Here is a 22,945-nt window from a genome sequence, read left to right on the forward strand (position 1 = left end):
TGTAAATGACGACTGTGTAGAACCAGAAATCTCATCCACTTCTTTCTCCTTATATCTCACTTCTGTGACTTCCTGTAATTCTCCTTGAATGTCTTTTTAGTTTTGCTCTTGGTATTTTAAAAATCTCCCCAGACTGGCCTTTTCTGTTGATCTAGTTAATAGTTTTCTCTTTTGTATTTAGCACAAACTGAAAAACCTTTCTATCATTTATCTTGTCTACTTTCTTCAAAATTTTTGTGTATCTTAAGTGTTTTTCCTATTTATTGCTTCTTAATGAGTTCAGAGCCAGTTTAGTAAGCCCAGCTCTCCAGCTACCCTTTGCTTTGCCATTTTTACTTCCATATCATATAACAATCATTAAAAAATAAATTAATAGAGGAGTTCAGTTCAGTTCATTTCATTCGCTCAGTTGTATCCGACTCTGCGACCCCATGAATCACAGCTCACCAGGCCTCCCTGTCCATCACCTACTCCCGGAGTTTACTTAAACTCATGCCCATTGAGTCGGTGATGCCATCCAGCCATCTCATCCTCTGTTGTCCCCTTCTCCTCCTGCCCCCAATCCCTCCCAGCATCAGGGTCTTTTCCAATGAGTCAACTCTTCGCATGAGGTGGCCAAAATATTGGAGTTTCAGCTTCAGCATCAGTCCTTCCAATGAATATTCAGGACTGATCTCCTTTAGGATGGACTGATTGAATCTCCCTGCAGTCCAAGGGACTCTCAAGAGTCTTCTCCAACACCACAGTTCAAAAGCATCAATTCTTCGGCACTCAGCTTTCCTCACAGTCCAACTCTCACATCCATACATGACCACTGGAAAAACCATAGCCTTGACTAGATGGACCTTTGTTGGCAAAGTACTGTCTCTGCTTTTTAATATGCTATCTAGGTTGGTCATAACTTTCCTTCCAAGGAGAAAGTGTCTTTTAACTTCATGGCTGCAATCACCATCTGCAGTGATTTTGGAGCCCCCCAAAATAAAGTCTGACACTGTTTTCCCATCTATTTGCCATAAAGTGATGGGACCAGATGCCATGATCTTAGTTTTCTGAATGTTGAGCTTTAAGCCAACTTTTTCACTCTCCTCTTTCACTTTCATCAAGAGGCTTTTTAGTTCATCTTCACTTTCTGCCATAAGGGTGGTGTCATCTGCATATCTGAGGTTATTGATATTTCTCCTGGCAATCTTGATAGAGGAGTAGAGCACCTCAAATATAACAGCATTAACACCTTTCATAATGTGAGAAATAACTTCTTCAACCTAAATTTAGATGCATTTAATAACCTAATAATTAGAGATACATCTAATAAATCTTAATACATCCATCACCCACTCCTTAAAGTCAGATCCTCTCTAACTTTTGTTCAGTGTTTCACAGAATGTGCTGGAGGCATAAGTAAATAGTCCCCTGTTTGCTTTCATTTTAACCACACTGTCCATTTCTCTCTCCCTCAGTTTCTCTCCTTCTTATTTCTGTCTCACAGATTTCAATAATTGACCCTGAGATCTTAATTCTGGAAAGGCTCTTTAAAGTGCCTGCCCATGCTTTGAAATGTTGACTTCGATTCTGGCCAGACCAGTAGCCTGCCTGTTGGTTATTCCTCGTCAACATACAGAGGAATGCCTTTGAATTTTCTGTTAAGCTGGGTTCCATCATTACCACAGAGTGACACCCAGGTATCCTGAAATGGTTAGAAAAGTGGAGTCCTCAGTCCACTAAACATCTCCCTGGCAAACGGAGCAGCCATTCTGTTTTCACACATCTCTCAAACGCATGCTATCTTTTGGCAAGAAATGCCATGACCATATCATTTTGATTTTAATTGGGAATTTTGGCTAGGTTATCATTCATTTACTCACTCTTTTTATGCTAATTACATTTTGTTAAAAATCCTTTCATCTGCTTTTCCTTATCTTTGTTTTACTTCATTCCCCACTAGAAGAATCATCATTGTGAATATGATGATCTCCCCTGCAGTGTTCTTTTCCCATAATTATTCTGTCTGCATCCGGTCCATTCTTTAAGACACTGCCTAAATGCAGCTTTTCCATAGAGGAGTTGGAAAGGATCCTAGAAGCCATCTGGTCCGTACCTCGAAGTTCTTCATGAACATACTGACGCGTGTGCCACAAGACCATGTGATAAACGTAATACCTTATAGTAAGATCCTTTTAGTGTTTCTGTAACTAAAACTGCATGGATAAATGTGAAGCCAATGTCATTGGAAGATAGCATTGTCAAGAATAACGTCAAATCAAGGACTAGTATTTTTAATTTTATTGTTTTAAAATGGTGTTTTATAAAAAAATAAAAAAAATAAAATGGTGTTTTATATTACTTACAAAATTAGTTAATATTCTTATTCATTGAGTCATTTAACAAGTATTTCTTCCACAACTTCTGTGTGCCTAGTAATTCACTGCTCGGTGCTTCGGGGAATACATGATTCCCGTCCTCAAGAAGTTTGAAGTCTATTGGAATTCATGGCTATTTACTTGTAAGGTTAAATAATAGCTTAAAATAATAATAATGTACTTTATATCAGTTACTTATGACTATTCCTGGTTTTCTTTATATAACTTCTGTTATATAGCACAGTTCCCAGGTGCAGTGGCTATATAAAAGTCAGAAATGCATCCAAAGTGTTGTAATGACATCTGTATGCATTTCTAGGCCCTGTCTGTGGGATTCCTGATTTAGTAGATAGAGGTTGGGGTCCACAAACCTGTATTTTTCAGAAGCTCACGGGGTGAATCTAATAAGTAACCAGCTCTGACCACCACTGGTTTATATGCCACCCACTCAGTTGACTTCATGCAAGTAGAACAAATTAGGTGTTCATATTTCTATATTATTGGTGAGAAAACGAGTATAGAGGTGCCGAATAACTTTACCAAGTTACTTACAAGTGGTAAATAGCAAAGTCAGAATTCTTGCCCTGGGCATTCTGACTGCAGAGACTGTAGTCTCTCTACTCAGCTTCCTTCTCTCCCACACTGCAGGCAGAAAGGAGCTGCTTCTGGAGCTTTGGATATTGAAGAGTCTTTGATGTTCCCTTGCACCTTTCCTTCTCTCTGTATCACCTATAGGTAGGGTTCAGGAAAGTTGCCAAAGCTTCTATATTTTAAAAAAACAAACACCTTTCAGTGGCCGATAACGAAAAGCAAGTGAAGTTAAAGTTGAAGAGCATCGTGAAGTTGAGCAACTCAAGAAGTATAGCTGTGCCTTGTGAATAGCTTAGAACCAGGAGGAAGGGCTCTGGGACCTTTCTCAATCTTATCTCTGCTTTTCTGTGCTCATCTGATCTCTCCCTCCTCCTGTTAGCTCCTGCTCCCCACAACTACTTTGTCTGCTTGTCTGATCCAGCGTTATTCATTCAACAAGTATTTATTTAACTCCTACAGTTCACAGGAAGAAATAGAGGAAAACAATAGAGTGGGAAAGACTAGAGATCTCCTCAAGAAAATTAGAGATACCAAGGGAATATTTCATGCAAAGATAGGCACAATAAAGGAAAGAAGTGGTATGGACCTAGCAGAAGCAGAAGATCTTAAGAAGAGGTGGCAAAAATACACAGAAGAATTATATTAAAAAGATCTTCACAACCCAGATAATCACAATGGCCTGATCACTCGCCTAGAGCCAGACATCCTAGAATGCGAAGTCAGGTGGGCCTTAGGAAGCATCACTACAAAGCCAGTGGAGGTGATAGAATTCCAGTTGAGCTATTTCAAATCCTAAAAGTTGATGCTGTGAAAGTGCTGCACTCAACATGCCAGCAAATTTGGAAAACTCAGCAGTGGCCACAGGACTGGAAAAGATCAGTTTTCATTCCAATGCCAAAGAACAGCAAAGCCAAAGAATGCTCTAACTACTGCACAATTGCACTCATCTCACATGCTAGCAAAGTAATGCTCAAAATTCTCCAAGCCAGGCTTCAACGGTATGTGAACCATGAACTTCCAGATGTTCAAGCTGGATTTAGAAAAGGCAGAGGAACCAGAGATCAAATTGCCAACATCTGTTGGACCATCGAAAAAGCAAAAGAATTCCAGAAAAACATCTACTTCTGCTTTATTGACTATGCCAAAGCCTTTGACTGTGTGGATCACAACAAACTGTGGAAAATTCTTCAAGAGATGGGAATACCAAACCACCTGACCTGCCTCCTGAGATACCTGTATGCAGGTCAGGAAGCAACAGTTAGAACTGGACATGGAACAACAGACTGGTTCCAAATCGGGAAAGGAGTATGTCAAGGCTGTATATTGTCAGCCTGCTTATTTAATTTATATGCAGAGTACATCATGAGAAATGTTGGGCTGGATGAAGCACAAGCTGGAAACAAGATTGATGGGAGAAATATCAATAATCTCATATGCAGATGACACCATCCTTATGGGAGAAAGTGAAGAAGAACTAAAGAGTCTCTTGATGAAAATGAAAGAGGAGAGTGAAAAAGTTGGCTTAAAGCTCAACATTCAGAAAACTAAGGTCATGGCATCCAGTTCCATCACTTCATGGCAAATAGATGCAAAAGCAATGGAAGCAGTGACAGACTTTATTTTTTTGGGCTGCAAATCACTGCAGATGGTGACTGCAGCCATGAAATTAAAAGACACTTGCTCCTTGGAAGAAAAGTTGTGACTAACCTAGACAGCATATTAAAAGCACAGACATTACCTTCCCGACAAAGGCCCATCTAGTCAAAGCTGTCGTTTTTCCAGTAGTCAGGTATGGATGTGAGAGTTGGACTATAAAGAAAGCTGAGCACTGAAGAATTGATGCTTTTGAACTGTGGTGTTGGAGAAGACTCTTGAGAGTCCCTTGGACAGCAAGGAGATCCAACCATTCCATCCTAAAGGAAATCAGTCCTGAATATTCACTGGAAGGACTGATGCTGAAGCTGGAGCTCCAATACTTTGGCTACCTGACGTGAAGAACTGACTCATTTGAGAAGACCCTGATGCTGGGAAAGATTGAAGGCAGAAGGAGAAGGGGATGACAGAGGACGAGATGGTTGGATGGCATCACCGACTCAATAGACATGAGTTTGAGTAAACTCTGGGAGTTGGTGATGGACAGGGAGGCCTGGCATGCTGCAGTCCATGGGGTTGCAAAGAGACACAACTGAGTGACTGAATTGAACTGACAGTACACAAAGACAGTTATATATAAAACGTATAGCAGTAAACAGGACAAAATCTCTCCTCTGATGGAGCTTGTGCTGGAGAAAGACAGTTAACAGACACAGTATGTCAGATGTCAGAATGGGATATGTGGCGCAGAGAAAAATATTCCCTAGCTTAGGTGGATAGGGAGTGCTAGGCAGGAGGTTTTGCTGTTTTATTTAGGGTGATCAGGGAAATCCTCATGAGGATGGTGATGGATGAGCAGAGATCTGAAGAGAGTGAGGGAGTGAGCCAGGCAGGTTATGGGAGATGAGTGTTCTAAGAGGAGGAAGCAGCAAGTCTAAAGGTCCTGGGGTGGAAGTGAGACTGATACGCTGGTGGAAAAGCAAGGAAGATGCCCGTTGGTTAGAGCACAGTGAGCAGGAGATGTGGGGTTGGACAGGTAAGCCATGGGGAGACCTGATCATAGATGGTCCTATAAGGACCTGGGTGAGGGGATTTGATCAGAGTACTGGTATGATATGTGACTTAGTTTCTTTTTTTCCTAGCTTAAATTTCCTTTAAAACAACTATTTATTATAAAAAATTTCAGACAGAGAAATAACGAAAAACTTTTAAACATATACAAAAGTAGAAAGAATGGTGTCATGAACTCCCCATGCCTGTCGCCCAGCTTCAGCAGTTTTAGTAGCATATGTCTTGTCTCGTGTCACTTATATGTTCACCTACCCTTTCCTCCCAGGTTATTTTTAAGCAAATCCTTGCTGTCATACAAATGTATACCTAAATACTTACACGTTTTTTAATGTGTACTTAAACTGCACTACCACTATTCTTCTAAAAATGTGCAGGAATTCTTTACTGTTATCAAATATTTCCTTGTTTCAAACCCCCTCTTCCCCCATTTCATTTGTTCAGGTCTAGATCTAAGGTCCACACATTACTTTTGGGTAACATGTCTCATTTCCTTTTTAATCTACAGATTTGGATTCTTTTCCAGCTTTGTATTCTGTAGTTTGTTTATTAAAGAAACTGGGTCTTTTGTCCCATAGAATTTTCTGCATTCTTTTGCTAATCATATCCCCACAATCTCATTTAATATGTTCCTCTGTCCTCTTTATTTCCTATAAACTGGTGGTTGGATCTGGAAAATTACTCAGATTGAAGTTTGGTTTATGGTAAGAATACTATGTTCATACTGATCTGTATTTTCTATTGCATCATTTTAGGAAACATGGAATGTTTTCTTGGTTCTTTTTATTTGTGATAAGGTTGATAGTAGAATCAGGTGTTATCCATTCATTATTAAATTACTCCCATCAGCTTCTCGTCTGTTGATTTTAGTGGTCATTGATGATCATCACTAGATTCATTATAATTGCATGCGTGCTCAGGTGTGTCTGACTTTTTGTGACCCTATGGACTGTAGCCTGCCCGGCTTCTCTGTTCGTGGGATTCTCCAGGCAAGAATGCTGGAGTGTTGCCATTTCCTTCTCCAGGAAATCTTCCCAACCCAGAGATTGAAGCCAGGTCTCCTGCACTGGGAGGCAGATTCTTTACCTCTGAGCCACTTGGGAAGTCCAGATTCTTTCTTTCAGTTCTGTTCATTTGCTCAGTCGTGTCTAACTCTTTGCAGCTCCATGGACTGCGGCACGCCGGCTTCCCTGTCTGTCACCAACTCCTGGAGCTTGCTCAGACTCATGTCCATTGAGTCGGTGATGCCATCCAACCATCTCATCCTCTGTTTCCTTCTCCTCCTGCCTTCAATTTTCCCCAGCATCAGGGTTTTCTCGGATGAGTCAGTTCTTCGCATCAGGTGGCCAGAATATTGGAGTTTCAGCTTCAGCATCAGTCCTTCCAGTGAATATTGAGGACTGATTTCCTTTAGGATGGACTCACTGAATCTACTTGCTGTCCCAGAGACTCTCAAGAGTCTTCTCCAACACCACAGTTCAAAAGCATCAGTTCTTTGGCACTCAACTTTCTTTAGTTATGAAATAGTGATTTCTGATTTTTTTTAATATAAATTTGACTTCTGATTTTATCAGTCTTTCTTCATTTATTAACAAGTTTTATATAAAGAACTTTCCCTAATCTACTATTTGACCATCCTCAGGTATAGTTCCTACAAGAAAGGTAGGATAAATACTTGATTCTTTCCCTTTGTTAGTAGTTTTCAGGATGAAGAGTTTATTCCTTAGCATCCTGTATAGGTGACCAATGAGAGTTTTTTCCTTTTGTATCATTATCCACTCATGAGCTTTAAGCATAAATTATGTTTTTCTATTCATTGCAGTTATTCTTTTTTATGCTAATATTGTCCTTTTGTATAGTGAGTCCCTTCACATTTGCTTCTAACTTCTTTTGACACTGTTCCAGTAATCTTTCATAGCTTCTTTGCTTTCTTGTATAACAAGATGTTGCAGGTTCATCTTGCCCATTTTCTTCTCCACATTTGGAATCAGCCATTTCTCCTGGGAGTCTTGATTCTTTTTAGTGGTAAATGCCATTGAGAGACCACAAGTGAGCTCTAGGGTTGCTCACTGGATTGAATTTTTTTTTTTTTAATAGGCCTTTTCAGGGAGTAGAGCTCAGAAAAAAATAAAATTTTAAAGAGAGAATACACTGAGTTAGAATTTAGGAATTTCTACTTAATTTTTTTTATTTTATGTCTATGTATCTTTTCTCTTGCTGAAAATCTTGGTTCCAGAATTGAAATACCAATGTAATTAATAACATTAGGATTAGTGAGAACATTTTAAGAATTTTTTAAAATCTTTTTAATACATTCCACTAGGAAATACAGTCATGTTGCTCTGTGATAAAGTTACTTAAAATAATTCCTCTCTTTGTAGTTAAACTGCCAACTAAATACTACATTTAGGTTCATGTATTTCAGTTTTCTTTATTTTTTGAGGTTGCATTTTCCTTTATTAATTACACAAAACATTTATGTGGTTCCAAAATTAAATACATAAAAGAAGAGAAATCTAGCTTCAATCTTTATCTTCTACTCTTTTAGTCATTTTAAAAAAGGTTTTGGCTTTCCTGTCCACTTACAACTATATATAAACATATTCACATTTGTATCCCCTCTTTTTAAATTAAATATAGCATAATACACCCTATTTTATGCAACACATTTTTCAGTTAACAACATACCCTGAGAATTATTCTGGAGCAATCTATGGAGATAGGTTTCATGATGTGGATGTATCATAGGTTAGCCACGAAAGCCCTTGTTGCGGGATATTTGATAGTTTTCAGGCTTTTGCTATTGTAGATGGCACTGCAGTGAAAAGCCTCCCACATATGAGTTCTGTTTTGTTGCCAGTATCCCTAGGATCAGATCCTGAAAGTGATATTGCTGGGCCAAGAGGTAAATATATGGATTTCTTGGACATTGCCACATTCCCCCTTCATTGAGAATTGACTCTTTTGCATTCCCTCTAGTAATAGTGTCTATTTCCTCATAGCCTTAACATTTTTGATTTTTGCCAGTCTGATAGAAGTGCAGTGGTATCAGTGTATAGTTTTAGTTTGCGTATCTCTTATTGTGAATGTGGTTGCACACCTTTTCATTATTATTATTTGAGTTTCTTCTTCCGTGGGTGTTACATACTGTACAGTTTTCTATAGGGTTGTTGCTCAGTGTCTTCTCTACTTTGAGACTCTATATAATTTTTATTTTTATAGCATCAGATTTATCCATTTCCTTCTTATTCTGAAGTTTATAACTCGTATTTTAAAGAAACTCGTTGGCTGGCTCTGGGTTGGGTGGGGGAGGAAAATGTGAAAACAAGAGCAGTTTGAAGATGGTGGTGATAATCCAGCTTCCATAGCCATAGGTGGTTATGGATATCTTCTAAAGTGTCTCTTGATGGATAAAGTGTGAAAGAGAAAAGTGGAATGACGCTCAAGTTTTTTGCCTGGCAGAACAGAGTTGCCATTAACTGGGAAGATGATTGTGGAAGGGGCAGGTTAATGGGAAGATCAAGAGGTTGGTTATATAAGGACATGAAAAGTTTGAGATGCCATTAGCCAACCAGGTAGAGGAGTGAAATAGAAAGTTGAATATGTGAGTCTGTAATTTTAGGGAGTATTTAGGAATAATCATTTAGAAGTTATCAGTGTACAAGAATATTTATTTATTTAAGTTTTCCCTATTTATTTATTTTTTATTGAGGTGTGCTTTACATACACTGAAATGTAGAAGTGTTAAATGTTTGATGACTTTTGCCAAACATATACACCTGGGTAACTAGCATTCCAGTCAAGTATGTAGCATTTAGGTAACCCAGAAAGTTCCCTCGTGCCTCTTTCTAGTTAATCCACTACCCAAAGGCAATTACTGTTCTGATTTATATCACCACAATTTAGTTTTGACTTTTGTAAAATGTTGTCTACCTACATATTTTATCTTATTGGCTGTGCTGCACCACTTGTGGGATCTTCATATCCCAAGCAGGTATTAAACCTGGGCCTCTGGCAGTGAATTCCAGGAATCACTAATCCAGATTCTGGAATATATAAGTACATTAATCAACAGATTAATATCTATTAATTATACATTAATAGCAATAGATTAAAATGCACATTTAAGAACATTTTAGATTGCTATTAAAGTGGTATTTTAAATATTGGAAGTGCTGTTCTACCTGTAATCAATCAACAAGTTTATTGCTGCACTTTGGAAAGGAATGATCCTTTATCAAACACCTATTTCTTCTTTTTGTTCAGTCACTAAGTCATGTCTGATTCTTTGCAACCCCATGAACCACATCACACCAGGCTTCCCTGTCCTTCACTGTCTCCTGTAGTTTGCTCAAACTCACATCCATTGAGTTGGTGAAGCCATCCAACCATCTCATCATCTGTCGCCCTCTTCTCCTGCCCTCAATCTTTCCCAGCATCAACATCTTTTCTAATGAGTCGGCTCTTAGCATCAGGTGGACAAAGTATTGGAAAAAGCAAAAGCAAAAAACCTACTGGGTGCTAGGAACAATGGCAGGTGTCTTCTTATCTTGTCCTCACAATGATCCTAAGGGATAAGTTACCAGTAGCTCCAGAAGAAACGGGGTTGTGACTTGTCAAAGTCACTGTACTGTTATCAGTAGGGTTAAGTGTGAAGTGATAATGTATTTATTAACTCTTCCATTCTCTGACTAAGTCACACTTGGACTTCTCTCCTCAACCTATGACATTTTCCCCCTTCCTCCTTTGCTTCCTACATCATGGAGAAAAGGATCTAATTCTTTTTTAAAAGGTGGCATTTCTGGAGAAGGAAATGGAAATCCACTTCAGTATTCTTGCCTGAAAATCCAATGGACAGAGGAACAGTGGGCTACAGTCCATGGGGCCACAAAAGAGTTGGACACAACTTAGTGACTAAACCACCACCACCACCTAACTCCTTACCACCGACTGAATACATAAGTACAGTAATTTCTGTGCTCAGGTATCTAGTCAGCACAGTGCTCAGTGAGGTGCTAGTTTGGTAATCACAGTTACAAATAGTTGATCTGGATGATTCACAGCCTTAGGACTGTGTCATGTAGGTGTTATCCTTGTACAATTCTGTGTTCAGTTACATGCATTCCTCGTCCATTCTGCCCTGGCCTTTGGGAGGTCCATCTGCCTTCTGTCTTTCCCTTTCCTTGTTCTGCTGACCTGGGAGGCTAGATTTGGAGCTTCACTCTCTGGACATATCATGTTGTATGCATGCATATCATAATCATAGTAGCCGCCTTGTTGATTCAGGTCACTAAATGCATGAGGTTTTTAGAAATGTATGCTGCTATTAACAAAATAAATAAAAAAAATAATTTTCTGGGCCCAAGAAGCTAGCATACTATTCATTCACACCCCCAAATTATGACACTTTGCTATCTAATCCACATTCTGAATTTGTAAGTGCATGTAATCAACAGAGTAATATCTGTTAATTATACATTCATAGCAACAGGTCCTTTTCTCCTGGTTTGCCATATAAATCTATAGGGACTTATCTGATAAAGTTGTCCCACTAATTTGTTGAAAATAACTTGTTACCTTTTTAAAAAGTTCTAAGTAACTATTTCAGAATTATGTTTGATCTCAGTTCAGGTTGGTCGTGCTCAAGAATGGAGTGGATTTAACTTAGTTATTGCACATCTTAAGATCTAAGATTGATTCATTTAAAACTTTTAAGTATGGAAATTTTCTAAAATCACAAAAATAAAAAGTACAGTGAACCCCCGTGTACTTATCATCCAGCTATCACCTTAAATGACATTCAGATTAATACAGAGAATTAAATGATCTTTGAGAGGGTATGGAACTAACTAGTCTTGGTTCACTAATGAGTGAGTGCTGAAGATTTTGATTTAATAACTTAATCTGAATTCCTTCAATCATTATTTTATTCATTGATTCATGCAATGAAATTTATTGAAGGTCTGCTATGTTCATTAGTGCCTAATGGCTAAGAGCCTTAGTGGGGTGCAAATCTTAGCCCTGCTCCTTACAGGCTGTGTGACCAGGGGCCAATCAAAGTATTCTGTGCTTCAGTTTCCACACTGACACAATTGAGATAAAGCTAGTGTCTACCTCATAAGTTTGTTATGAGGTTTGGATGAGATACATTGGCTTCCTCAATGTATGTTGACTTCTGTTATTATAAATACTCTTCCTCCTTTTCCTTTTCCACTTCTTCATCTTTGTCATCCAGATTATGTGCTAGGTACACATTGGGAACTGTGAGAGGGTTAAGTTGTGAACCTTGACTTTGAACAACTAGAACTTCAAAATTAGAGGGAGGAGAGTTCTTCAGGATTATCTGGTTTGACAAGTCCAGAGAGGTTTAGTGAATAGTCCAGAATCACACATCTGTTAGTGTCAAAGCCAGGCCAAAGCTCTGATCTTGCAGCTGTGAAATGCTCTTCTTAGAGAATAGCGCTTCTATTGATTTATCTGACCTCTGCCCCTTTCCTTAAACCCTAGTCTTTCTAAATTGACAAATATGACCTACATGTATATTTCAGTGCTCTGCTCGTTCAGTGCACAGACATTAAAGTATATGTTAGGCCTGTTGCACATATCAGACCTGAACATGTCCTTGAATGCTCCCTCCTTAAGGTTCCAAGGAAGACTTTTTAGGGAAGGTGGACACAGGCTGTCTCTCTGTGTTGTAATCACAAAGATGTTTTTATCTTCCCCTTGTATCACAGCCCAGGAGTTAAAGTCACTGTTTGAAAAAAAGTCCCTCAAAGAGAAACCTCCAAATTCTGGGAAGCAGTCGATATTATCTGTACGCCTGGAGCAGTGCCCCCTGCAGCTGAATAATCCCTTTAACGAGTACTCCAAATTTGATGGCAAGGTAAGTAAACAGGAACGCATCCCTTCAGGTAACGCCTTGACTGAATGGAGTTACTGTTGGTATTGTCATTCTTATTTTTATCAGATTCAGATTTAAGTAGGTTTCAAAAGGGAGTCAGAACAAACAAAGAATGTCTCTCACATTTTCAAAGACTGAGGGTGTAAAAAGGTCTGGATTTGGGCTTACTGTTGTTTCCACGGTAATATGTTTGGGGGGATGAAAACAGAAACAGTCCTGAGATATGAATGTGTGTGTTCCTGTTTTATGTCCTGAGGTTTGGGTTAGTTGGGTTGTGATTAATTAAGGTCTAACTGTGGGGAAAGCCTTGAAAATGGTTTTGGGAGTTTGCATTGCATTTGACAGTTTGCATTGTCTGGTATGAGTCTTGATTATAACTCCACAAATTGTGGACATTAGAGCTTCTCTTCAGAATTCTAGGATGTTGCTTTGCATTTCAGTGTTTATTGAATCTCATTTGGACACTTACTGTGCAGGATGACTTAATTTTTTCTGTCCTGACAATTTACAGTTTGTAAAATTAAAGTGTGTTTATTTTCCTTTTAGAAAAAGGACCACTATTTTACGTGGAGTATAGCTCTACGTGAGCACCCACTCTCCTGCATTCCCACATTCTGTGTCTCTGTACCAAGTTGAGCTGGGCTTCTTTCAGAACTGTAGCAGTTGATTTTTTTATTTATTGCCATTATGCTTGCTGTCTGTCAGTGGCGTGGGGGTGCTGAGTGATAGCTTGTTGCCTGGAGGGATTGTGAACAATTTGTCTTATTTCAGCACAGTTGCAATTAATAAACATAGAACTCTTTGCTTATGTTTGCACTTTTCATATTCAAGTCCTGGTTATATGCTGGTTCTATCAATTGTCATCTTTGAGCATGGTGATGTTCTTTACTTTGAAACACTTTCATCTCATACAATTCAGCATGTTTCCACTGGTCTTTTATTTAGTATCTAAGTCATGTCCAACCCTTTGCTACCCTATGGACTGTGGCCCCCCAGGCTCCTCTGCTGATGGGATTTCCCAAGCAAGAATACTGTAGTGGGTTGTCATTTCCTTAAGTAAGCATATATGGCTGTTGGCACGTGAGGTTATTGATGCTGGCAGAGAAGAACAGAAACTAAAAACAAAATGCATAAGTAACATAAAATCCTAATATGCTCAGGAATTTCCCCCCCAAAACATCAGAAAGCACTTTTGGTAAATTGGAGATTGTATCTTGTGAAGAGCTTCTCTTCAGTCTGCCCCTGCCCCCATCTCCTGCTGCTGCTTGTGGAATACAGCAAAGAGAAAAAAGGGTCCCCCTAGGGATGGAAATGTCAGCCTCTGGAAACAAGTGAGTTGGGCTTAAGGGGATTTTTTTTTCGGAAATACTGCAGTTGATTCATTTGGAAATATGAGACGTTATTATTGGGATTAGATTACATGGCTGGAATTTATTTGTTTCCTATCATCTCATTGTTTCAAGATGTAATGAATTCTGGAGTAATTAATATGTGATAATGCTTTGCCAACAAAATAGCGCAGATCTTTTAAAATACCATATTCTAGAATTTTGATTATACTATTAGATTCTCCTATAAATTACTTACACTTGGACTTGTTCGAAGGTTGTGAACTCTGTGTGTTATATATACCTAATTTCTGAAGTGCCAGGAAGGAATTGAAAACTAAACCATTTCCTCAGTCACAAAGGAATTATTTTTGCTAGGTGTGTGTTTACACTTACAACTCTTGATGTTTTTTGTCATAACAAATATATTTGTAATCAGCAAAGAATGTGAGCATGGCCCAATCACCATTGTACAATTGATTAAGAAAGATTTATATATCGATAAGTCTTTCTTGTGATACAGTGCTATTTTTTTATTATCCTACATATTACAATTGCTAAAACACAATTAAACCCTTGTTCTCATCTATTATTTAATATTGATGCATTTGGCAGATGTGTAATGAAAGTGGCTAATATTTGAAGGATATCGTACTGTACATATTAAATTAGTCTTTCTTTTATCTTTGTGAAATGCATCAATATGATATTCAGTGACATCTCAATGATTAATAGAGAATTATACTTGAGTCAAGCCTTTTCGTAACCTAGAAATTAAAATGACTATTCAAATAACACCTCAAAATGATGAAATTAGCATTTTGTGATTGCATAATAATGGGATTGTAGTAGTTATAACAGCACCACGGCTGCCTCTAGAGTTAAGATCATGTCAACCCCTTGATAATAAAGCCTTTCTGTGAGAGTCGACTTTAATAATTTCCAGATTGATTCTTCCCATAAATCATTTGACGTTCAGCACTAAATTTTTGTTACTGTTGTAACTTAAAATTATTTTATTTTTATTCAGCTCATATTTAAGAAGTGAAATGAGTGTCCTGTTTTAATGATTCACCATCTTGTCATCACTCCCTGTTTTTGCTTCAAATGTATGAGTTTCTCATGTATTTTGATAGTTCCTTTTTTTTTTTTTTCTGGAAAGGTTTGTTAAAGCCACTAAAATATGTACAGTTTTCCCCCCCTTGCAAATATTCACAATGCTTTTCTTGGGAATAACTCTTGCCTTATTTACATAATTAACTGAGTTGCTTAGGTCTCTTGGGCAAATGGTACATAATTGGGGAGAGAAAGGGACAGGAAAGAGTTTGGGGTCTAATTAAATATGCTAAAAAACTACTTAATTATGTATTTCCTCAAGAGACTAACTGCTGTGAAATCCTCCTTATGATTAAACTAGCGTTGGATTTGAAAAAAAGGATTTTATTTTTGGTATGGCCTTACAGTTACATCAGAATTAAGCAGGCATCTTTAAGAGTTTGTGCAAACTGAATTGTTGTTGGTTTTAGTGATTCCAAGGGTAAGCATCTCTTAGCTACTGTGCTGAATTAAAGTGAATACTTTCAAATAGTTTCTGGTTCCTGTAGCTGGTTAATAATTTTATTTTTTTTTAAATTGTGGTTGGTTGATAACTTCTTGAAGTTATATAGTTGAGAGGGAAGGCCATACTTAGGCATAGGCTTTCTGGTAACTTTGAAGGGTTTTTTTTTAATCAGGTTTATTACTGTTTTTGGCTTCCCTTGTAGCTCAGTCGGTAAAGAATCTGCCTGCACTGCAGGAGACCCAGGGTCAATCCTTGGGTTGGGAACATCCCCTGGAAAAGGAAATGGCAACCCACTCCAGAATTCTTGCCTGGACAGAGAAGCCTGGTGGGTTATAGTCTGTGGGGTTGCAAGGAGTCGGACATGACTTAGCGACTAAACCACTACCATTACTGTGTTTGTATTATCTTTGTTGGCAAATTGGCAGGGCTATCCAAGACCTGTTTTAGATTCGTAGGTTATTAATAACTCTGTTTACTGATCATTTGAAAACAGACCAAGACAGATTGCAAGTGGTTTTAAGGAATGCTTAGCTGGACAAGGCAAAATCAGGCTCAGCCATCTGCCTCAAGTCTTTGGGCTTGTTAAAAACAGGACCTCTGATTAATGAACAAAACCAACCTCTGTTTTAGAGGTGAGATAATAGGAACATTTTTGTGCTGGTCCTTGTGGTCTCACTAAATGTGGGAAATGTTGGGTGTGACCAGGAGTTGCTCTGAGGCAATGAAGGAGTGACAGACAGTGAACATTCAGCACTGATTTCAGTATTCCTAAACATGTGGATTTCTGCCCTGTCTCTCCACCTTTTAAAAAAATGAAGTCTTATTTTAAAAAGTATCTCGCTGTTTTCATTGCATGCCTTACCACTTAGTTGAGAAGCTTTAGCTAGTACATTGACATCACTATTTTGTTTAAACTGTGTTTACAAATATTATCATCATCAATAGACCTCCAGAAGTTCAGATATGCCCCTCCTGTCAATACTGTTACTAACAAAGAAATGGTACTGATTATCAGTTATGTAACCATAGGCAGGTTTTTCACCTCACTGAATCTCAGACGTAGGAAAAGAAATTGAGTTCCTTCCTCACAATCCTGATGAATCCATCAAATAGTATAAAACACCCAGCACAGGAAGAGGCAGTATAATTTAGTTGGTAAGCAGATCTATATTGAAGTAAGATTTGAGTTTGAATCCTGACTCCATCACTGAATGGTGTGACGTCAGGCTGGTTACTTAACCTCGTGAAGCTGCAGTCCTTGTATGTGGAATGAGATGGTGGTGGCGTGTCTTCCTCTGGAGGATTGAGACGGCACAAAGGAAGCACCCAGCAAATACCTCACTTCTGCCTCTCTCTCTCTGTAAAGTAAAGGGTGTGGGCCAGTGCTGCTCTCTTTCCTTTATACTTCATTCGATTGTTGACAGGATAGAGTGAGAGGAAATGTGCTCTTAAAGCCTGGAGTTTAGCATGGTTAAACAAGATGCACAGCGGGCTGGGTGACAGTGGTCTGCTTGTAGAAGTCCAGGGAATCAGTCCAGTGGGATTTTGACCTTTAACTTGAAATAGGAAGATTAAAACAAGTAATTACTTCCTTTTTTTTTTTTTTCTTTTTGCAATGGCTTTTTTTTTTTTTTTTTTTTTGCAATGGCTATTTTCTAAACATCAGGTGAGAAGGTAGTGTGATGTCAGTAATTGCTTGGCAGTTTACTAAAACATTAGATATCTTACTTATTTGACTTAGTGACATTACACTCTGAGTATGAGGAGGATGTTTACCTTGACAGGTACTTTAAAAAGCAGAACCAGTTCTGGTTCATATAAACAACTGTGACTTTGATTGTGTTAACTTATTAGAAAGTAACCATTTCTCTGTTAGAAACTGTTTTAACAGGGAAGCTGCAGAGAGCATGGGGGAAGGGATAATTCATGAGTGCTAATTGCTTGGCTGTTAATTTTCATAAGTGTTGATAGAAGCAGTTCCTTAAATTAAACTTTGTTTAAAATGTATCAGGGGAAATATTCCACAATGTCGAGCCTGAAGTGAAAATTAATATGAATGCTGTGGCAATTAACACATACTGGTTAATAGCTTTTAGCAGCATTTTGGGATGATAGTCCTTAAATACATTTTTGCATGCTGCTCTTGTTTCAGCATTGTTCCAGTCTATGTCTGGATAATTATGAACAAATGTTTTCTACAATCATTGGCATTAAGTAGCTCTCTTCACAGAAAAGTCATTTAAAACTTTGCAGAAAGTGAGAAGGCCCTGAAAAATGTTGCAGACTCGTAAAAGATCAGTGAATTGCCACCCTGTAAAGGTAAATTGCCTTTTCGAGGAAAATGCTCCTCCTCTGTTAGCCTGGGAACAGTCCCCTCTTATATGTTAAGCTACTTTAGCTTCAGGATCTCTTTCCAAAAAATTATAACCTGCACTTCCAAGTGCTGATTATGTTTCTGGACAGCAGCTTTTGCTTATTGCTGCCTGAACTGAGCATGGCCTTGAGCCTAAGGGCCTTCTATCCTTTGACCTTGCTTCTTTCTTCTGACCAACCTCCCTCCCTCCTGAAGTTAGCCAGCCACCCCTGTCCTCCCCACCAGAGGAGGTGGCTGAGAGTGGAGTTGGCCCTATCATCTCATTTCCCTCCTTCCTTTCAGTAAGAGTGCTCCAGGGGTTCACTTGGCTTAGTGCCTATTAAGAGGCAGACCTCAAGAGAGAGAGACAATCTGAGGTAACTCTGTTGTTTGAATTAGGAGCTATTTATCTCTCTCTTCAATTGGCTTCATTAAACATACCTTTTTAAATAAGGGAGAGTAAAGCCCCAACATTTGGCACTTCTCCCTGTGACTGTATTTTGCTAGCCTTCTTTTTCATAGACCAGTTTTTATCAGTCTGTTCTATTTCTAAAGCAAAATTTATTATATATTTACTACTTATTCACACACCGTGGTATACCAAGAAAAGGACCAAATTCATTATGTAAAAATATCTTTTCCTGCGATTATTTCCCCCTTGAGTTGCACTTCCTGTGGCTCAGCCTTTCCTGGAAATTTCCAGGGGAGGCTTTGGGATTTTTGTCTGGGTGATGTTCACAATGAATTAAATAAGAATCTTACAACAAAAGAAAGTGTTTTCAGCATCCTCTTCTGAAGTTAAATTCTCAAGGCTGATTTCTTAAAAGTAGCTTATTCCACTCTGAGCTTTCTGTCCCTGCCTCATTTCTGCAGTTTGTTCTGTGTCCTGCCAGTCCAGAGGCTTCCTCTAATTTTAGAGCCGTCTTCTAGAAATTCCCATCAGAGGTGGAATTTACCATCAACTCAGACTTTTCAAAGGAAGGCAGAATTTTGCAATGGGAAAAGCATGTTTGTCAGGCTTGGGTTAGAATTCTCACTTGGCTATTTACTTGCTGTGGGATCCTGGGCAGACCACTTTACCTTCGTTAAGCCTGTTTTCTTATCTATAAAATAAGGTTCATGAGACTTAACAGAAAATGTCGTTGTGACGATTTAATGAGAATTATAAATGTGTATGTAGTGTATGTGGTCAGTGCTGGAAGATGTATTGGTTTCCTCTGACCACATTGCCATTCATTTACTTCCTATTTAATGAGAGTCTGCTACATACCAGGCACTCACTGTTAAGTAAAATCTGGATACAGTAGTGGCCAAAACAGACCTGGTTTCTGACTTCATGAAGCTTCCTCTCTTGGCAGGAAGATAGATGTTATATAAATAATCACCAAACTAAGTGCAAAATTTCAGTCATAGTATTGTTTAGTTACTAAATGGTGTCTGACTCTTTTGTGACCCATGGAATGTAGCCCACCAGGCTCCTCTGTTCATGGGATTTCCCAGGCTAGAATACTGGAGTGGGTTGCCATTTCCTTCTCCAGGGGAATCTTCCCGACCCAGGGATCGAATGCGCATCTCCTACAATGGTGGGAGGATTCTTTACCCCTGAGCCACCAGGGAAGCCCCACAGTCATAGTATCAGTTCAGTTCAGTCGCTCAGTCGTGTCTGACTCTTTGCGACCCCATGAACCGCAGCATGCTCGGCCTCCCTGTCCATCACCAACTCCCGGAGTTTACCCAAACCCATGTCCATTGAGTTGGTGATGCCATCCAACCATCTCATCCTCTGTCGTCACCTTCTCCTCCTGCCCTCAATCTTTCCCAGCATCAGGGTCTTTTCAAGTGAGTCTGCTCTTTGCATCAGGTGGCCAAAGTATTGGATTTTCAGCTTCAGCATCAGTCCTTCTAATGAACATCCAGGACTGATCTCCTTTAGGATGGACTGGTTGGATCTCCTTGCAGTCCCAGGGACTCTCAAGAGTCTTCTCCAACACCACAGTTCAAAAGCATCAATTCTTTTGCGCTCAGCTTTCTTTATAGTCCAACTCTCACATCCATACATGACTACTGGAAAAACCATAGCCTTGACTAGACGGACCTTTGTTGACAAAGTAATGTCTCTGCTAGTCACAGCTAATTAATTACCAAGTTCCAGGAGAGATACTGGGGGCTTTAGGAGGGGCATAGGTTTTTGCATGCCCCCATGCTTTTCGTAGGGGCATCTGACCTAGTCTAGGCTATCAGGGATGGTTTTCTCTGTGAAGGTGACTCAAGCTGAGAGTTGAAGGCAGAGTAAGGACTAGCTAGGTGAAGGGAGAGGAGAAAGGACTTACAGAGGATCTGAGGGCAAGTGCGGCGGGCGGGGTGGGGGGTGGTGGGTGCAGCTTGGAGATTTGGGAAACTAGAAGAAGGCTGTGTGCTGGAGCCCAAGACTGAGGTAGATTGTGGTGCAGGGGGAAGCTTCAGGGGCTGGTTCTACCACATATGGCTGTAGGAGTGTCCTCTGCAACCTGAGAATATAGGAAAGCCTTGAACCAGTTAAATGAGGAGGGAGAGTCATAAGGTTTGTGTTTTGAAAAGATCCCTGAAGCTCTGATGAAGAGAACACACTGGAGAAGTGTTTTTGAGGCTTGAGAGACCAATCAAAGCATTTTTGGCAGTGGTCCAGGTGAGAGAGATGGTAACTTGGGCTTACTTATTGGTGATGGAGGAGTGGATGACTGCAAGAGGTATTTAGTAGGTAAAAGTGATAGGACTTGATGATGGATTGACTATATGTCAGGGAGTGTAGGAGAAAGGAGTTTCAAGGATGATTTGATCAGATTCTGGCTTGAGGAACTGAATAGATAGCATCTCTGAATTAGGAAGCACTGAAAGAGGGCTGCAGATGCTGTAGAAGTTATCGTTGTGAGCTGGTTTGACAACACGTCACAGTCTGTTACATGTCCTTAAAGACACTACACATATTCTTTTTTGGAGGGGATAGGGTATACCCTGCTTGTTAGGTTTATATTGGAGGCATCCAAGACAGTGGTGTCTGGGATGAGCATGGGCTAGGAGCCAGGAGCCTCTTCTCTGTTCCCACTTCACAGCCAGCTTTGGTGCTTTGGCTGAGAAATTGCCCTAGAAATCAGTCACCTTCTCTGAGACAGGGCTGTACTTTCAGATGCCTAATCCAGGTCGTCAGGCCCTTCAGAGGAGAAAATGAGATAGTAATTTTAAATAAAGCAGATGTCAGGTGTCCTTTAAGAAACTATATTGATTGTAATTCTTGGAGATTAAGGGAGTAAGAGGTAAAACATGGACATGTTTTTGCTATAATAAGATTGCTGTTGTGGTCCTACCCTCTTCCTGGCTAATTAAATACCAGATTAGGAGGTGAAATCTGGTTGGAATGAATGGCAAACACTTAGATCCCAGTGAAAGCAGGGGAGACAATCTGTTTTATAGCTGTGGTGGGACTGCACACGGTGGGATTTTATACTGAGCTTTCTTATTGCGGGCAACTTGCTCTGCATAATTTTCAGTGTAGAGATTTTCTTGTTGCTCTAAGTGCTAGGCCTTGATTTTATTATCTTAAAGACAACTATCCATTAATATTGAGTGACAGCCTAGGGTCACCCACTTGGGCATGGAATCTAGGTGTTCTAATTCTTAAGAGATTTTTATTTTCATTCTTAATGGCATTCATACTTACAAAATGGAAACCTGAGTTCCAGGTTCTCAGGTTTCCTGAAACCATGTGGTGGAAAGAACACAGACACAGAAGATGTTTTAGCCCCGGCCATACTATAGAGTCTGTGACAGGTCACCTCCCGTCTCTGACAAAGCTTCAGTTTCTGCATGTTTAGAATGAGTAACTTGGTTTAGACGATCACTGGATTTCTTTTGGCTTTAAGGTTCCATAGTTTTGTGATTGAAGGGGATTGACGTCAGTGACATGTAGAAGGTTATAAATGGGAAAACTTGAACTCTTGAGTAGTTGGTCATCTACATACATGTTGCTAATTTCCTTTTTTAGTTGATCATAACAAAACTGTGGTAGAGGTAGGTAGTGTTATCTCCATTTTAGGAATGAAGAAACTGAGGCTCAGAAAGGGAAAGTGATTTGCTCAAGGAGACCCCACTAGTATATGGCAGGACTGGTATTCCAGTACCTTATTCCAGTACCACAACTTTCTTTCTTAGGTTCTTTTATAGTCATTGTTGTGGAGGAAACACAGTATTGTTAATATCTGAAATTTTTCAAAATTTAAAAACAAAGTAATTTTCCCTTTACCAGTGGACTTGGAATCTGATACACTGGTTTAGCTCTTATCAGTTGTGTCTGTTGGGTGAGTTACTGCATTTTGTAAGCCTCAATTTTCTCACATGTAATAAAGAAATAATGAGATATTGGGGCTGAGGAAGGAGGGAATTACTTTACACATCAAATCTAGTGAAAGTGAAAGTCGCTCAGTCGTGTCCAACTCTTTGCGACTCTATGGACTGTACAGTCCATGGAATTCTCCAGGCAGAATACTGGAGAGGGTAGCCATTCTGTTCTCCAGGGGATCTTCCCAGCCCAGGGATCAAACCCAGGTCTCCCGCATTGCAGGCGGATTCTTTACCAGCTGAGTCACCAGCGAAGTCACAAATCTAGTGTGTGTCCCACGAATTCTGTTTTCTTTCTACTGATCTTCCTGGTAAGCAGAGTGGATTCATTCATCCATCCTTCCATCCATTTATCTATCCATCCAACAAATTATTTACTAAGCACTCACATTGTACTGGTTCATTTCAAATGTTTATTACATACTGGCGTCTGCTAGGCACTTGATAAGACAGGACTAACCACTATAGAGGAATTTGAAGATAAGAGTGCCCATGTAGCCAATATGTGGAGGAAGCACGTTTCACAGTCAGGATTGTGCCCTGAGCTGGGGACTGTGGCAGTGGTCCATGACTTCAGGTGCATCCGACTGAGCAGAGGAACAGACCCATGAACTGTAGAGTATTAAATGTGATAGGTGCCATAGTATAGGTCTATAAAGTTGGGAGGCAGCAATGATGTTCATCCAGTTTGTTATCCTAGGTGCGTTTGTCTGAGTTTTGATTGTATTAATACCTAGAGGGCAAGTTTGGTCACTGTTTAATGAAGCCCAGCTTGGCACTCTCCACACATAAATGCAGACTTTTTAAAAATGGCAGTGATAA

General features: G+C 39.4%; 1 protein-coding gene across 9 annotated transcripts in view; it reads left to right on the top strand.

Annotated features, from left to right (window-relative positions):
• The window catches only part of MAPKAP1 (MAPK associated protein 1), a 228,496-nt gene that overhangs the window by 33,185 nt on the left and 172,366 nt on the right, over positions 1 to 22,945 (top strand). For all 9 annotated transcript variants that reach the window (XM_061154649.1, XM_061154651.1, XM_061154648.1 and 6 more), the window contains one exon: positions 12,344 to 12,492. In XM_061154649.1, coding sequence (XP_061010632.1) covers positions 12,344 to 12,492 — 149 coding nt within the window. The remainder of the gene's footprint in view (positions 1 to 12,343; positions 12,493 to 22,945) is intronic.

Source organism: Dama dama, chromosome 11 (genome assembly GCF_033118175.1).
Source record: "Dama dama isolate Ldn47 chromosome 11, ASM3311817v1, whole genome shotgun sequence".
Classification (NCBI taxonomy): Eukaryota; Metazoa; Chordata; class Mammalia; order Artiodactyla; family Cervidae; genus Dama; species Dama dama.